At 39.5% G+C, this 17,620-nt stretch overlaps 1 protein-coding gene across 2 annotated transcripts; it reads right to left on the bottom strand.

The window, feature by feature from the left end:
* Positions 1-2,006: 2,006 nt before the first annotated feature.
* On the bottom strand, positions 2,007-17,027 carry LOC141807302 (copine-3-like). Of its 2 annotated transcripts, XM_074693210.1 has the most exons (17): positions 16,917-17,027; positions 15,971-16,119; positions 15,510-15,689; positions 14,582-14,656; positions 14,425-14,496; positions 14,248-14,328; positions 13,083-13,172; positions 11,924-12,022; positions 11,730-11,816; positions 11,582-11,641; positions 11,349-11,482; positions 10,383-10,437; positions 8,501-8,552; positions 8,139-8,272; positions 7,246-7,482; positions 5,442-5,554; positions 4,854-4,992 (listed from the first exon to the last, which is right to left on the bottom strand). In XM_074693210.1, exons 2-16 carry the CDS (start codon positions 16,100-16,102, stop codon positions 5,444-5,446), a joined length of 1,599 nt encoding a protein of 532 aa, XP_074549311.1. In that variant the 5' UTR covers positions 16,103-16,119; positions 16,917-17,027; the 3' UTR covers positions 4,854-4,992; positions 5,442-5,443. The 2 variants fall into 2 exon arrangements, with proteins under 2 accessions (XP_074549310.1, XP_074549311.1); XM_074693209.1 differs by lacking the exon at positions 5,442-5,554 and having other exon boundaries at positions 2,007-4,992.
* Positions 17,028-17,620: the final 593 nt, after the last annotated feature.

Raw genomic sequence — 17,620 nt, 5'->3', positions numbered from 1 at the left:
GAGGCTTTATTTTGGTACGCAGGCTCAACACAAACAAAAACCTAGGTTAGAGATGACAGGAGTTATGGAATGAAGGTGGTTATCCACGTTTTGTGATCACTGTTGACCTGACATTTCATGATTTTTTATTTTCTTTGCACTAAATGTTTGGATCCAGGTCTGCCTGATGCAGTCAGGTTGTTGTGATAAATAATAGAGATGATAAAAAGGTAGTGAGGTAAGAGACAGTTAAGAAAGGAATTCCACATGGATGAGCTGTGATGTGTGTTAGGTATAGCAGTAACAATATGAAAGCAGCACATGAATACCTGTCTGTCTGCTGCTGATGCTTCACACAGTCCCGGTTTGCAGCATGCTCTTCCTGAGTATTTAATTAGTATATTAAAAAACACATTTCTCTTCACTAATTTGGCACAAATGAATCTGAAACTAGCTGATACAAGGTTTGAGCTTCACCTAGCTGCATCAAATGTTTTCAGAGAATGACTGAACTCAGACCTTCATCGAACAGGAAACACTACACATGCTGAGAGGAGAAGTCTGACTTTTTACATTAAAGTTTGTTGATGAAATAAATTCAGGCTCTTGTTGTGTTTATTATGATTACTATTAAAAGGTGAAATTAAGATTTGTTGTGCAAAGGAATGGGATCATTTTGGTAAAACAAAAATACTGCTATTGAGGGTTTCGTTGCATCACTGCTTGACAAACTCAGCGATTGTTTTGTATTTAACTGACAGTTATTGAACTTCTCAAAGAAGACTTGAGGTGGTCACATTTTTAATGACTCCAAAATCAAGCTAGTATTTGGGACTGCAGTCTGTCTGAATCTCAGGCTGTGTCTCAAATTGCGTACTATACTTCTCGAAGTACACATACATAAGTGCACTACTTGCATCATGCACCGAGTAGAGCAGTGCACTATTTTTTACAGGGCAGTATTGTCTCAAATCAAACACTGTGGCTTTGCTTTTACCAGAAATGATTATGTCATTTCACAACTGTTCACAGGTGTTCTTCTGTTTTTTAATGATTATGACCATCAACCATCATTTGATCCCTCCCCGCCCCTTCTGCTACATAGCCCAGATGGCAGGCATTGAGGATGAGAGGTGCAAAATGGCCCACACTCAACTTTTAAATGTTTTGAGTGTACCAGCTTAGAAATCAAAATGCTACAAGTTTTCCATACTGTTAGTGCAAACACACTTATGCACCCAAAAAAGCAATTGTAATTCAAGAAGTATGCACTTAAGGATACAGCTTCAACATCCTCCCTAACCCTGAACCCTGAGTCCTTAGGGACTGAACTACCTGGAGAGTGCACAAGGCTACAATGCTCACATCACTTCTTATGTGATGGCAGATTTTTTTCACGTACTACATATTACTTGAGACCGAAACAATACATAGGCTACTGTAGTATAGTAGAAAAACTTACCCTTGGGGAAAAGAAAGATTACATGTTTTGAATCTTGAGGGAGGATTTTCCACACCTATTTTTTCTCCATGTCTTCCAATGGGCTCTCTGTCAAAATGGCTTAATCAGCACGTTCTCTTTTAAACCAAAATTTTAAAAATGGACATACAAAGCCTTCCCTCATATTTATTCATGATCAAAACTTAAAAAACAGGAGCAACACTTTTAAAGCCAGCCAAGTATTTTCTCTTAATAGATTTACACAAGTGCTGTAGTGAATATAATAAACTGAGTATCTGATGTCAGTGTACTGCTTCATTTTCTTTTAAGTTAGCAGCATTCAAATGCTGTTTCTTTTTGTTCCAGTAGGTGGCAGCTAATGTCTGAAACAAAAAAAAAGACATTTACAACCCGGAGATTTTAAATAAAGTTTTTTCCAGAATCACTTAAAAGTTTTAACAGCTCAGCATTGGCACAGTTTCACTGAAACACATTTAGTATCTTTTTCCACTTGTGTTCAACACTTAAGCCGTCCAGATGACCACATACCGGTACCTTCCAACTCTTGAAATACAAGACAAGCTATACAGTTTTAAGCAGTTAAATAAAGGTGAGGTGTTTTGAATAAAAGCTTTATTAGCAGGTTTGATGCAAACGCCAAGGCACATCATTATGATTGTATAATGGAGTAGTATTGTTACAGAGCTCATCGTGCAACCAAATCAAACAAATTAATCAACACTTAAAATACATTTTTGAGATACAAAGCAGATTTTAAAACCGATACCATACTCCATATACTTTTTATAACTATTTCATGTTTAATACTGATCTTTTCTTTGTATTTGATATGCAAAATATGCAAACAGACTCATAATTAGGAAAAAATCATTCTGGGCCCTGTTGTTTCTCATCATAAGAAACACAACATGATATTTCTGCTGAATAACATGTAAACCTAAGGACATTGGCACAAAAATCAACAAGACCAACACGAAACAAGCAGAGTCACAACACTCAGCTGTAATCAGGACGTTTCAGACGTTCAGCTCAGGGTTTATAACACACAGTTTGGCACCACAAACATGGATAAGTTGGTCCGTTTATGATAATAAGAGAGTGCATATGAAGCAAGTGCATCAATAAACATGAAATTAAACATACATTAAACATGTGCCTGAACAGCAGCGACTACAAAGCTACTCAGCTAAATGTTTATAATGAAGCTACTTATCCACCTGCAGACAGTTATAGCAACATGTGATTGACTCCGGTTAAAAATAACTCTCATTGTACCATGAGTCTGACCTTTATTATGTACAGGTTAAGCTCTATATACAGAAGCCCAGCGCAGACATGTGCTCATACATTTTGTTTGCTCTGTTTCACTGCTCTTAAAAGTGAACTGCAGCTGTTTTCTAAAGATGTGGATCCATTTTCTCATCAAATCAGCTGTTTTTTCATCATAAAGGTTCAAATGGTTCTGATTTTCTGTGAATAACAAAAAGTGTGTGTTCTACTGATCAAACAAAGTAAGTCCAATGAATCTCATCTCCATTATGTCTCCCTGATAAAAGCTTTGCGTGATCACAACTTTGTGTTGCACTTCAAAGACTGAGGCTCAATAACTGCATGTAAAAGATGACTAACCTGACAGACTGCCTTAAATCTGAGCTGCTGGTGTTTTACTGGGTAAATCTGAAATTGAGTTACACTCACTTTTATTTCTAAAACAACTTAAAACCTGCTCTCCTTAGCTTTGTCTCGTTCTTTTTTCTGATTTTGCTTTTAGTTTGGTTTATACTCCTCCGCTGACTCTTGGCTGAGTTGCTTTTCTATGTACAAGAAACAGTGGGAAGTGTATTCTATTAGTGTTGGAGTTGGAGCTGATAAATGTTGCAGTCAATAAAGCATCAATTATCAAAACGACTTAGAGTGGGGCAATGTCAGACCTACATCTAGCTGATGTACAGGAATTCAGGACGTTATAAAAAAAAAAACGTCATGTGATGCTGCCAAGCTGACCAATCACTGGGCTTGTGTGACGTGTGGTAATATTTTGGAGAAGCAGAGCGCTGAGCTGTGCACACAGGCTTATGTGTAGGAACCATAGACTGTATAGAGTGGACAGTGTGGCTCAACCATTTACCATTGTACAGTTTTGAAGCCAAAATACCCCCGTCACAGGCGCAGCCATTGGTAGCAAATGCAGCCAGAGTCTGCGCAGTAGAGGGGATGAGGTATTATGTGAGAATCTGAGTGGGGCCAGGTGACAAATACAATAATTTTTTTTTCTTTCAAGAGTCTAATCACTTCTTGACTCTACCTCCTGACATGTTTTATAATCCCCCCAAAAATACATGAGAACGGCAGCTGTCAATCATCATTAAACGTTACATAAAGCCTCGTTTTTAACCTCGTATAACTAATGAAAACAAAACTTTTCAGAAAAAGAGGACTTGAATACAAGACAGCCAAATTATATCTTCAAATCACTACAACAATCGGACGTGAGAAACATTTCTGAGAGGAGTATTAATTTTTAAAGTTTGACCACAGCCCATCTGAAATGACTGGAAAGCTGGATTTTTTTAACCTGTACTTCAGCCAGCCACCAGGGGGAGCTGTTTTTGTGGAGACCTCACTTTGAGCCGAGCAAGCGACGTCCATTTTTTTTTACATTCTATGTGTAGGAACAGAACTTCACAGAACGAAGATAAAGACCAGGGAATCCAAAAGCACAAATACACTAATGGGTCAATCATAAAAAGGCTTAAGATCTCAAATACTCAACTTTGCTATCATAACATGATTTAGACCCCAGTTTAGGAACCACTGGTGGAGGTGGTATAACTTTGTTTTGGGCTTTTCGTCAGAAATGAGAAAAAACTAATGGAGATAAGATTCAGAGAGGACAAATGAAAGAACTCATGTTTGCAGCAAAGCAGAGCAAACAAATGTATGATTACACATCAGATTAACACTTCTGTATTTGTGGATACTCATTGTTTATCTTCTTAGTAAGGTATAAATGAAATACATTTTTAATCCTGCAGAGTGCAGTTTGCATTTTAAATCAAGATGCGTTAGTTTTCAGCTACACTACCGACAAATAATGCTCTATTTCTAGTAAAGATGACCTTGCATTGTTTTGTATTTTCTTTGGTTAACTACCGAAAGAGTGCGGTTACATGCCCTGAAGCTTCTTCTGTGGAAAAATGGAATGTTTTTTTTTTTAAGTTGAGGAATTACACACATGTATAACTAATCACTACATCTGCCTTAAAGGTCTTCAGACTGGAGTGTTTGTGTTCTGTGTTCTGTGTCGTTGGGATGAAGCTGGGTAAGATGATAAAAAATTGGAGTAGAAAGAATGAAGATGAGATGAAGCCATGTTTGTCTTGTAAATGATAAATAGGTGACTCTGATCGGAGTATGGATCAGATGGTCCCTGCAGGATTTGGAGCAGGACCTTCGGACTTTGGTGGCTTCAGCTTCATGGTAACGAAGAAGTCCACCAGCTGAGTGGGAATTTCTGCCAACACACTCTTTGCCAGAGCTTCACGAGGACCCTGAAGAAGGAAACCAGAGGTTACAAGAGTATTTAAAAATAAAGTGAAATAGATGTGTGATGGAGTTATTGTCACTACTGTTATTATCAGATTTATGAATGAAGGAAGCCTGAGTAAGGCAAGGAGGTCATGCAGATGAAGACAAATAAGGGAGAAGGTTTTTGCATGATAAGGGAGTTTTTTGGGAAACAAACAGAAATTCAGACACTTAGTGTCTTTGAGAGAGTTTTTCCTTTAGTATGAATTTTTCTCTCTTCTTCTCTTAAAACTAATGATAAATCTGATAAAACACAGTGATGAGCTGGAAAGGAGAATAACAGCTGGTAAATGTTTAAGTAAAGCAGTGTTTAGTTGCAATGGTTCATGCAGCGGTTGAGTGAGGCAGTTTTTTATACAGGGGAAAGCAAAGACCAGGACGGTGGTGGGCTCAGACTGAGTTTTTGGGGTACCCCTATGAAGGATTGGGATCGCGAGGAGGCTTCAGTTTGAATAAAGTGAAGAAGGAGGCCACTTGTTGCGGTAATTCAGCCAAAACACTTTGGGCAAGAGCCTGGCTGGGCGCCTGAAAAGACATAAATACACACAGATAAGCTAGGTGGGAAGTGGGAACCAGGGCCCAGTCGTTCAGATGGACTCTGCTTAGATTACAACTACTGGATTGGACTGGTTTGAGTCTTCATGACGTTTAAAAAGAAAACTGAAACTTGAAATTTCACATTTTCTTATGCCTCCAGTTCTCAGATAATTTCTTTATCATTTATCAATAAATAACAAATAATATGGAGTCATAACATATTTAACACAGCTGTCAGCATCATTCAGATTGTGTTGATTTGGACGCCCTGTGGTCACTGCATGTAATACATACAGGTGCATCTTGAGAAAAAAATAATCCTAATAAGACTCACTTCAGAAAATGTAACTTTCTGGTATTGACTACATGTAAATCAAACTATTTGGATCCTTTTTTCTTGACTTTGGCTTGTAGCCCTAAAAAAATCTGAAACCCACGGTCTCAAATTATTCGACTATCTAAGATCATTCAGAAAAAAGGTTAAAATACAGAAATTCAACTTTCTGTAAATTTTTTGAATTACACTTTCAGTACTTGGTTGAGGCGCTTTCCTTCCTCCAACCTCAGTCCATTCCCTCTGAAGTCAAAAAATGGGCTTTGCATGACAATCCTCTCAGTATGGATGGGTACCAATGAGGTACTTTTCTAGGTACCAACAGGATTCTGTCAGTAGTGCCGAGCACTGACACACTTAAGATCAGTGGGTTTTTTCTCCATGCTGGATATGAACACAGCATTGCAAGTTTATATGCTGAGAGATGAATATGTGAAATGAAAAAACTTTAAAATTTTATCATTAAATAAATTAATACTTATTTTCATATAAACACACACAAAAGTACCAAAAATTGGTACCATTTAGTACCGATACTTATTGCATGGTACCAGGCATCGGTACCATATTGCTTTAAATGTGAAAGGTACCCATTCCTACTCCCAGTTGCAGTTACCCCTGTTGCTTGAGTATCCCCCCACCCAGCAGTGTCCCCCTCCTTGTAGTAGTCGTCTATGCTTGTCTTCTGGACAACCGTCAGGTCAGCAGTCTTTAACCTTGTCAGTTGTTCCATGTACTAAACTAAGAGAAGCATTGTGTCCAAATATGTTTTACTCCAACTGAATATATCAAAATGTTTTTTATTAATATTTAACTGTAGATGAAAACTTCTGAATTAAAATCCTTAAAATTTTTATGTTGCATGTACTGAGTCCAGAATATGTTACATTTTCTTGAACAAATGAAGGTAAGTATTGAACTTTTTTGATTTTCTAATTTCCAAAGATGCACCTGTAACATTAGAGCTCGAGCAATCTGGGTTTTGTTCATCTCTAAAAGTCTGTTTTAGGTTTGAAAAGCTCGACAGGATAACCTGATCCTGAACAGATGAACAGATTTCCAAATCTAGATAATTTTTCTGACCAGCTAGAACGACTGGGCCCTGGTTCAGGGTGGAGGGCCTTTTAAGTCTTGTTTGGACATGCATTTACTAGTCGAGGGGCATTTTGGTTTTGGGTTTGTAAATGTGGAGCAAGTAAAACGAGAATGAGGCAGTGAAATGCTAAAAAAGCCTGATTCAAGCAGTTTTAAAGCAATGAGTTCCCTTGTCCGCAGAAATCAAATCAAACACCCTTCAACCTCAAACAAAATCCAATCAGGAGCTTAAAGGATCTCTCACACTTACATCTTTAAACTTCCTGAAAGGAACAAACTGCACGATGTCCCTCATGACGGGCTCCCCAGTCAGAGAGCGCAGACAGCCATCATCTCCATCCAGGAACTCCATGGCACTGAAGTCGGCTCCCCCGACCCCAATGATGATGATGGACATGGGGAGACGGGAGGCGTTAACGATGGCGCTGCGAGTCTCATCCATGTCTGTGATCACCCCGTCAGTGATGATCAGCAGGACGAAGTATTGCTGAGAAAAGAACAAAACAAAGAATTAAATTCTCTTTTGCTTGTTGTTTTTGTCTTTTGATAAAGACTAAGATGCTTTTGAACACTCTCAGAATCAAGGTGCTGGATGCTTTTGTCTACAACACTGATGTGTCATTACTGGCACAGCAATACTGGGCTTCTACCAGATTTATATCACTGTGTCTCTGCTCCTCTGTAATTTCACATCCATCAACAAGCACTGGCTCAGTTTTCAGAGCAGAGCACAGAGCAGGACTCACTAATTACTGAATCGATGGTTTTCTGTCCCCATTATGATCCCCTCCTCGTACTGTCCTCTGAAAACCTCTGCTCTGTTGACTCTAGACCTGGTTCTTCTCATCATGATGGTTTTTAATGTGGTTGAATGAAAAAGATCTGGCATCAACATGGATGTTGTTTCTGTTATCATCAGCAGACACAAAAGCCTGCTGACTCCTGATTGGTCAGAACTTTACGGACTCTAAATGTAAAATAAATGGCTGAAAATCAAGCATTTGTGTTCAGATTTTTCTTTCTTTTGTAGAAAACACAAACACAGAGTAATATCTGAAGAAATTTAAAGCCTGTGAAACATTTAAAGTGTCAGTGCATGCTCAGCTGTGAGTCTGAAGACTTATTATCGTTAGTAACACTCACTGATGCTGTCGTCTGCTGCAGAGCTTGGTGAGCAAAACGAGCAACGTGGTTTATGATGGGGGAGAAGTTTGTGGGACCGTAGAGTTTCACTTGAGGCAGGCAGACCCTGTAGGCCTCCACTATACCCTCAACACCTGCACACACACACACACACACACACACACACACACACACACACACACACACACACACACACACACACACACACACACACACACACACACACACACACACACACACACACACAGAGGAAGGGCTCACACTTGTATCAGCAATACACTGCAGACTGACAACTTATATGCATCAGGCTGCAAATGTTACCACCACAATACAAGCCTGTCTCCAGACCTGTGAAAACATACCTGCACAAAATGGATTTGCTGGGTTGAAGTTGAGAGGAAACTCATGAGACACCTGTTGGAAATCAAACAGACCACATTAAATTTCCTGTATTCACAAAAAGTACCAAATGAGTTTTATCTGATTCAAACTTGATGGAAACAGAAGATTGGAACCGCTCTGAAATCAACTGAATGAGGGTTTACTGCTGTAATATGTCAGTTATAATGTGTGCTGGGATTTTAAGTCCTTTTTAAACCATGTAATCCATTTGACAAGCAATCCAAGAGACTTAGGTTGTGTCCGAAATCATTCACTCATTCCCTACTCATTACGTAGTGAATTAGCTAAATTTGAAGAACATTTCGAACACTACTCACTCACCAGCCGCTGACCGTGACACAATTACTCTTGCGTTGCTCGATGGCTGGGCATTTACAGTTATAACTTTTCTCAAACATTGCAAAACGGTATTTCTTTTCAGTGATAACTAATATTATACTTAGCTTATTTTTCACAACAGCCAAATATAATAGAAACATTTTGGTACATGCTATTTTTTAAATAAATTAACCATGTATTTGCGCGGAACTTATGCTGTGTTTGAGAATTACAAGGTCTACTGAATGCATTGTCTGTGATGAATGGTTTAGCGTCTAACGTCCGTGTTGTATGTTTCTCTGCTTGAAGTTGTGAGACGGGCTTGTCCGAAAGTTAAACATAAAGCTAAGTGTTATTCTCTGACAGTTTTTAATGTTGTTTCGTGTTATCAGTAATCACTAATCATGTAATCAGTAGGGCTGGGCAACGATTAAAACTTTTAATTGTAATTAATCGCATGATTTCCCTGATTAATCATAATTAATCGCATTGTGAAAGTGCCATAACATCTGTCATGCAAACACTAAATCAGTACTTGTTATACAGTAATAGTTAAATCACATATTTAGTGCAAATCAAATTTACAAAATGTAAATAGAAAATTAAAGCTTATTGCCACTGTCAGGTCCTTAAATTGATACTCCAGGATGGAACAAGTTGGGTCCTATCACAAGGTTTAGGGCAGAAACTACCCCTACAGCAGTGATTTTGTGCAGCAGAAGCCCAGGGCGCTCGCACCAAACACCCCCTCCCTGCTCCTCTGCGGATTTCCTCTGCACTCAGACAGGGCTATATTCTCCCACCGAAAAAATCTGATATTGGTCTGCATTCACGCTTTATTTAGAGAATTTTCAGCGCGTTACTTTCACACAAAAACACCGCTAAGTAAGGCTCTAGTTCTCATCGTGTCTCTTCGTCCTGGCAGACTACCTGCGTTTGTTTATATCAGGCACGCTGTGCGTGCGGACTGATACACTAAGCGGCGAGGGCCTTTAAGTTCCGTGGTGTTGCCCCTCTTCTCCATGCTTGATTTTGTTACTCATCGTGTTTTTCTGCCAATTTCACTTCCGGTTCCACCGCGGTCAGCAACAGACATTTACAAAATAAAAGCATGTGAGCAACATGCACTAATGTGCGATAAAATATTCAACAGCTTTAATAGATTGACAGGTTACCGCGAAAATAACGCGTTAACTTGCCCAGCACTAGTAATCAGCCATTTCTTCTGTTTGAACCACAATGCATGATGGTACATATTGCTTATGGTGAGTGACGCTAATACGCTACTGTTCAAAATACATTGTGGGATACATTGAGTGGACTGTATAGTGTAGGACCATGCTCACTCAGATTTTGGACAGCACAACAAAATGGCGTATTCACTATATAGTGCACTGTGTAGTGAATAGGGAGTGATTTCGGACACAGTCTTATTTAAAGTGAAAGTGAAAGGCACCAAGTAAAGAAAGCATTGTCTGACTGTGATCATTTGCATGAATCTTTTGGTTGATACTGATTTCTTACCTGCCATGTAGGAGGGATCTGAGCTCCAAAGCCAAAAGCAGGAAACATCTTGTCACTACAGAAAGAAATAAGGGTATTTATTTTATCTAACATGCTGTAGAGATTTGTTCACGTGTATAGAGGGCTGTTTTGAATACCGTATTGACCCAAATATAGGACTACCCCGATTATAAGACAACCCCCCTCTTTTCAAAACCAATGTTCAGAAAAAGACTGATAACAAAAATTTACTTTTGAACTATTTTTTTAGTGAAATTCTGAGACTATACTGTAAATAATAGTTACTGACTGTTTTCAGTTTTGGCTTTAAAAACAGTGAGATTTGTGTTTCAAATGTAATTCTGATGACAGCTCTGGTGATGGGCAGGGCTTCGTTACGTTTCTCAATAACAAACTCATACAACTCCTGTCTGTCTCTTGGTAACGGCCACTTTGAGGACCACGATAACCTTTTCTTTTACATTTTGCATTTTTCAGATTCTTCAGACATTTTACTCCGCAACTTCACATTTTTTGACTGCCTGAGAGTTGTTTTAAGTCTCTGCTGCACTGACCATCGATATCTTAAAATCATCATCATAACTCTGCCTCGGTTGCCTGTTAACTTGCTCATCTTTTGATCGACTTTGCTCTGGACAATCAGTGCCTCTCTATGTCTCATCTCCTGTCTATAGCTCCTGTCACTGCATCTCTGCTGTGATTGACAGATCACCGCAGCCACAGTGAGGTCACTGGCTTTATAAAAAGCTGTCGCTCTCTGCTGTTGCGGTTGTGTAGTGGCCTTAGACAGCTATCAGTGTGTGTGTGTGTGTGTGTGTGTGTGTGTGTGTGTGTGTGTGTGTGTGTGTGTGTGTGTGTGTGTGTGGTTAGACCAAGATTATAAGACAACCCACCACCTTTCCCATTATTTTCAACGAAAAAAGCTGTCTCAAAATTCAGGTCAATACGGTATTTCATCTTGAATACCTGTCATAGTCCTGGATGACGTTGCCCACAGACCAGATAGCAGACAGGTACTCATTTACACCCTGAGGGCTGATATAATGCAGGGACTGAGGAGTGCGGGGGTCCCCGTTTGAGCCTGTGAAATCGATTGCCACCTGAGAAAAAAAAAACAATCAAAAGACAAGGCAGACATCCAGGTGAATAGTAAGGAAGAGATGGCGTTATCAAATAAATATTAGAGAAGCCAAACTTACAGTGAAGTTGATCTGACAGCCTCCCATGATGTAATCCAGGAAAGTGTACTCCTTCACCACCTGAAAGAGACAACACCTGAGTTACACAGGAGTTTAAAACACATCATAGAAACTTAAGTCAAACTACATATAAAAAACATGGCTTCACCTGGCAGAGCTTCACACTCACAACACCTGAGTTCTTGTAGCCTTTCTTCTTCTGCTTCTTTTTACTGTTGATGCATTCAAACTCTGCCTGCAGACAAAACACAGGATCATCTCTTCATGAATAAAACAAAATTTATGAGTTGAAAGACTGATTCAGATATTTACAACTGTGTAGCAAAACACACAGACTCATACCGGAGAGGTTCGAGATGCTTCTTGGAGGCGTGTCATCGTTGTCTCAAAAGTTCCTATAAGGTCATGTGATCCATCGCTGTCGTAGTCGTAACACTCAACCTGGAAACATGTTCACACACTCAATGTCAAAGGGGGAAGTAAGATATTTAAATCTGACAGACAGGACGTATACATTAAAAGGTTAGTTCACCCAAACTACCGACAAAATGACACAGATCTCTCCAAGAATGAGTTCTCAGTGAGGTCTGTGTGATTGTGCACAAAATCCCTGCAAATAAGACCTGACACATGCAGGGATGTGGTGGTCAGGTCATTTTTTAATTGAGAGAACTAACCCTTTAAGTTTATCCAAAGAAAAAACTAGAAGACAGAAACGTGCAAAAGTGAGATTCGAACATAACTCTTTTCGATCGACAGATGCTGGCAGAAGAATGACAAACAGGAAAAGTGTCGTTTTAGACAAATGCATTGAGCTGAATGAAGGAAACTAAAACCCTTTTCATATTGCAGGATTGAGCTGAAATTTTCATGCTCCGCAGCGCCACACCTTCAATTCCAACATCTCTGAGGTAGTTAGACACGTTACAGAGGCGAGACGAGATCCGGTAAAAGAGCACTGTGCGCATGTGTATGTGTGTGTTCGTGAGGCTCCTGCTGTATGTTCACCTCTTATCATCACGCTACTGTGACGCAGTGTAAACTTGCACAGTTTAACACCAAAATAACGCACAGCAGGGTCACTGTTAAAGCTGTGGTAATGCTGGGGTCTGTTGCAATATAAAAAGGGCTGCAGAGAGCTGGACACCCTGCTGAGGTGATGCTCTCTCCCACTGACTCCCCTCACACCCTGTAAGTGATGGTAGGATGAAGAGAGACACACACTGTGACACGCTGGGTAACTCACTTGTACTGTTTGATTGGGAACAGCTTCCTTCCTGACATGTTTGCTTCAAAAATTAGAAAATGATGTTGAGCATCGAAGCTATAAACACTCCAGTTGATTTGTTTTTTCTAATACATAATAAAGAAGAAACATTGTTTTTTTCTCAAAACTAAATACTCTTCAAATGATAAACAAGCCAGTGATTATAAATGTGAGGACCAGTGCAGCTGTTCCAGGTGTGCTGATAGTCAAATGTTAAAAAGGTGTCAAATTTACTTTGATAGGTTTGTCCAGGTCTCCTCCACATAGAGACTGCAGAGGGATTCGAAAAGGTTTCCATGTTGGATTCAAGTTGTTCTTCACCACCTGAGAACAGAAAGAAGATTAAAAAAGGTGCTAACACCAGACCAGGGCACTTTCAGACAAATGAGAACTTAAAAGTCCAAAAAACTCATACTTTTTTCCTCAGGATTGGGAGGAAAGATTGGGTTTCTTATCTTTTTTCTCTTGTAGAATGTAAACATGACAGCACGTATGTGTACATGTATGCAGCTTGTAGTCAAATTGTTATATAATGTAATAAAGATACCAAATGGGATAAATACACAAAAATCTTACAAACCTGTTTATAGCATGACCCTCTCAAACCCAAAACAAATCCAAACATCAGTTTCTAATCATTTCTAAAATCGCACACATTAATCCAAGGGAGGCTGAAAGCTTGAGCTTCATGTGGCGACATCAGAGCAGTGTGTAAGCATGACCATTAAGCCCTGTCTCCAATGTAGGGAGAGACCATTTCCTGTGCACATGAAACACAGAATTCTGACAAAGATTCACATCTGACAAGCCTCCCTGATATATGAGACTTAAACACTGGACACGGACAGATTCAGATGCATTTAGAGTTCAAACTGTATCAACAAGGAAGAACAGCAGTACACTCCCTGTCCATCCCAGGAGGAGACTACTTCACCAACTCAAGGCTCATGTTTTTAAGCACCTCTTTTTCGGTTCACTACCTCTTTTAGAAGTCAACTCAGTATGCACCTGAAACAAGAGTGATTTCAAAACTTCTGTGTCTATAGAGATCTAAGAGATTTTCCTCCTCCTTCCCTAATTACCAGTACTCTGTAGTATCTATCTTCTGTTAGCCTCTTCTGGGCGTCTCCAGAGAGCAATACACTAATGTTCTTCAGTTGATGATTTAATATCCAGTCTCTGATAGCTGTACTTAGACACCACATCCATCATCTGTAACTTGAATTATATTTTCATCATGCCTCTGGACACATGCTGGTAACTCCTGCTCTCAATGTCAGAGCTTTTTCTAACTCTTCCAAAATGTTGCATACACACTGAATTTGCTTGTGTTTAGTGAAAGTTAAAAAAAAGGCAAAGTAAGAACAAAAAAAAAGTATATTTCTATGAGTGTATGTACCTCTGTCCTGTGAGCCAGCTGCCATCCTGTTGAGGTTTGTTTGTGAAACTCCAGATAAGGATCAGATTTCCCAAAGAAATCCTGTGAATGAATAAGAACAAGCCAATAAGTGAAATCACTTTGGAAAACTGCAAAAAGAAATTCAACTGCAGTTAAGATTTTAGATTTTTTTTTAACCTTGTTATCAAGTTTCCGGGCTTCAACCTCAAAATTCGCAACCCTGTTATCTTTAATTTCTTCTGCACTGACCTGCAGCAGAGAAGAAAAGGATTAATACACATCAGAGAACAATCAAATAACAGTGGTTATATTGTTTTTTCTCCATGCCACTCACTGTGATGGTCCCTTTCCCTGCAGGAGTTTTGTTCTTCAGGACAAGAGGTCGAGTCAGTTTTTTACTGGATACAACCTAAAAGAAAGTAAAGAAGCGAGCAGTAAAATAAGGAGCTAGCAGCTTCAGCACAAAGGATAAAAATAACCACAATGCAGCAGCCTGCAGACTGCAATGTAACTACAACAGACTGCAGCCCTGGTCCAGAGTGAACACTTGTGGTCAGATTACACTGAGAAAGTCGACACAGCAACTACTTATCAGGGACGTTAACTCTGGTCTCTAACAAAAACAAAGGTGTTTTATTACACCATGGCAGATCACCTGAAGCTGTCAGTTTATGAAGCATCCTTTGATTTCAGGAGTCAAAGATACTAAAAACGAAGAATTTAACCTTTACCTCACTGTTAACTTAAAGAGGTGAATATCATTCTGAATGACTTCTGGAGACATCGCTCCCCTGCTTGCTTTATAGACTGAATAGAACTTGTGACAATAAGAGATTCATACAAATTAATGTTTCTTATTTGACATAAACCACCTGGAGTTGCTGAGAACAAGCAACACAAGAACCTCTTAGGATTGGAACAGGATCTGACAAGAACAGAAGTCGCACTGCCTACAATTGCTGTGCTCACGACTGTAATGGTCACTATGACGTTGAGTCCCCAAAGAAGAATAAACCAGGCTTTATAAATCAAACAAAAGGTACTCCTGAAAGTTATGGGCTCTGCAAGATAAAGGTTTGTGAACAGAACTGGTGCCTGGATGTTAAAAAAAACAAAACATGTATTGCTTAAGAAACAACCTACCAGTTGCAAAAACAAGCACCTTTTTTGCACAAGGGTTACTTACCACTCATTACAGCTAGAACAGGCATGCACTAACATTTACTGCATTTCCCTCCAGAAGAAGAGAGTAACAGCCTTACCTGGCCCAAGGTGCACTCTAGTTCTCCCAGGAAGTCATCATCACTCAAATCAATGGTTTTGTTGTCAATGTCGTAAATCCCAAACTTCAGTTTCTGCACTATTTCAAAGTAGTAGTCAATGACAAACTTCTTTGCAAACCTCGGACTCAGGCAATTCTGGACTTTCTCTGTGCGCTCCACCTGAGGAAAGGATGGCGTAATAACACTGCTGTCAGAAATAAACAGAACAGGTACAACTATAGGCATGAAACACGGAAGGACACAAAGTGACTGCAGCTTTACACTTTCTATCTGTGTGTTAACTATTAACATTACTGGGATTTTATAATGCCCCAGCAACACTGACTTGGCTGCCACACCTTACAATGTCACACATCTTGTAGTAGAAGTTCCTGGAGCTGGGGAGCTTCTGATCTGTTTTTACAAATGTAAAAGTATTTTGGATAAGCAATCCAACTGACCTCATACCACTGGGAGTCTGCGCTGCTCATTAACAGGACACACAGCGGGTCAGATTTAGAGCCAATGTCTTTGTCCAGCAGGTGGTCACAGGAGATGGTCAGTTCCACCTTGGTGACACACTGAGCAGCCATGTCTGACTGATGACAGGCTGCAGGATTAACATGCATTACAGTGTTAGCAATGTTTATTTACATGGGCTTTTTCAGCATCAAGCTAATACTCTAACAGCTCACTTTGAAAATAATACATTCTGTGTACAATAAAAAAAAAAAAAACTAAAAACCATCCCTGTTATGTGTGAGAGTGCAAACACCAAAGGCTACATAAAATCAAGCAGAAACACACCAGATTTTCCCATTTCACGTTAACTTGAATAGCTCATACGGCATAGTACCATTAGATGTAGTTAAGCCTCCTTCATGGATCCACCCTAAAGCCCCGTTTGAGTCGAGAAACGAGCATTTACCTCACTGAGTTTTATGGAAAATGTGACACACTGAGTTCAAGTCAGCTAAGCTAATGAATCAAAGAGGGTGTGTCGGTTAAAATAGGGACCCTGTTGGTTTGTGACTTTAAACCAAAGGCATCTGTGACTGCCACAGTTACAGCTTTCATCCAAAACGTCATTACAACTCCGTGAAATATTTTTAATGTATAACAGGTTAATTTTGACGTTACGCTTAAAAATCAGCAATGCTCTTGAGGTCTCTTTCCGTGTTTCAACTGTAGCTATGATTACGACAGCCGCTAAAAGGTCGCCAGTTAACAGGCTCTCTCTTTACACCGTAACACCAGTAAAGCTGTACAGAACAGTTAATAACAGAAAGTACATCAGCTAAAGCTAATACGGCTGCTGGACTTTTCAAGGTGGAGCTGAGACAAAACCAGATCGTATGAAGTATAATTTTGGCACTGACCGAGCTGCGAAGCGATAATAAATCTTACCGTTGAGAGGTAAAGATATGTCTTCGGTCTCACGGGGAGTAAATACTTTGAGAAGTGACGTTATAGCTTGAACTTACCACTCAGAAAAACGGGAACACCCTTTCTGGCTTCAACTCTCGCGATATTTTACAACGTTAGGCTCTGGGATTGATTTGCCCCCCTTGTCTTCTCCGCAGTAAAATCTACGAGGAGTTTAACTGCGGTTTGCAAAAGCTGCATTCGCGTTAATGCCTCCTGAAGACGTACACAATTAATCAAGGCCATGTGTAGTACCGCTGCTCTGTCTCTTTTGTCTCCAGAAAACACACAGCAGAAATTAATGAAGAGATAAAATGTAATGCTTGGTCCACAGCTAAACACTAATGGTATTTTTTAAACATGTGCTTTTTATTTAAAGCGTGTACCACTCCTGTTTTTATATTTAGGACTGTCAGTAATAGCCCATTAATTTTGATTCTATTGAGGTCTATTTTTTTCATCCCATGGCTTTGCTTGTCCCCTTCAGGTGCCACAGTAATAATAAAATAACACAATAACAAAATAATTCTATATTAAATTACACTTTCATTTTCAGAGACAGCACAGTTGGCAGGTAAAAATGATACTGCACTGTGTGTCAAACAGAAGTTATAATCACAATAAAAGAAAGTTAAGTCTGAGCTACTTCCCATAGTTTCACCTGTATGAAACGAGAGAGAAAGCAG

The sequence above is a fragment of the Halichoeres trimaculatus genome, unplaced genomic scaffold (assembly GCF_033239565.1).
Source record: "Halichoeres trimaculatus isolate MK-OKI-2021-1 unplaced genomic scaffold, fHalTri1.1 fHalTri1_scaffold_18, whole genome shotgun sequence".
In the NCBI taxonomy this organism is placed as follows: domain Eukaryota; kingdom Metazoa; phylum Chordata; class Actinopteri; order Labriformes; family Labridae; genus Halichoeres; species Halichoeres trimaculatus.
This window is presented reverse-complemented; position numbering and strand designations above follow the sequence as displayed.

Bases quoted from the DNA above. Each gene is read 5' to 3' on its own strand.
- LOC141807302 (XM_074693209.1), bottom strand. From the start codon at position 16,102: ATGGCTGCTCAGTGTGTCACCAAGGTGGAACTGACCATCTCCTGTGAC. The intron at 13,173-14,247 runs GTACATACACTC...TTCTGTTCTCAG, and splicing joins AGCTGGCTCACAGGACAGAG to GTGGTGAAGAACAACTTGAA. The intron at 7,483-8,138 runs GTGAGTGTTACT...TTCTTTTCTCAG, and splicing joins TGCAGCAGACGACAGCATCA to CAATACTTCGTCCTGCTGAT.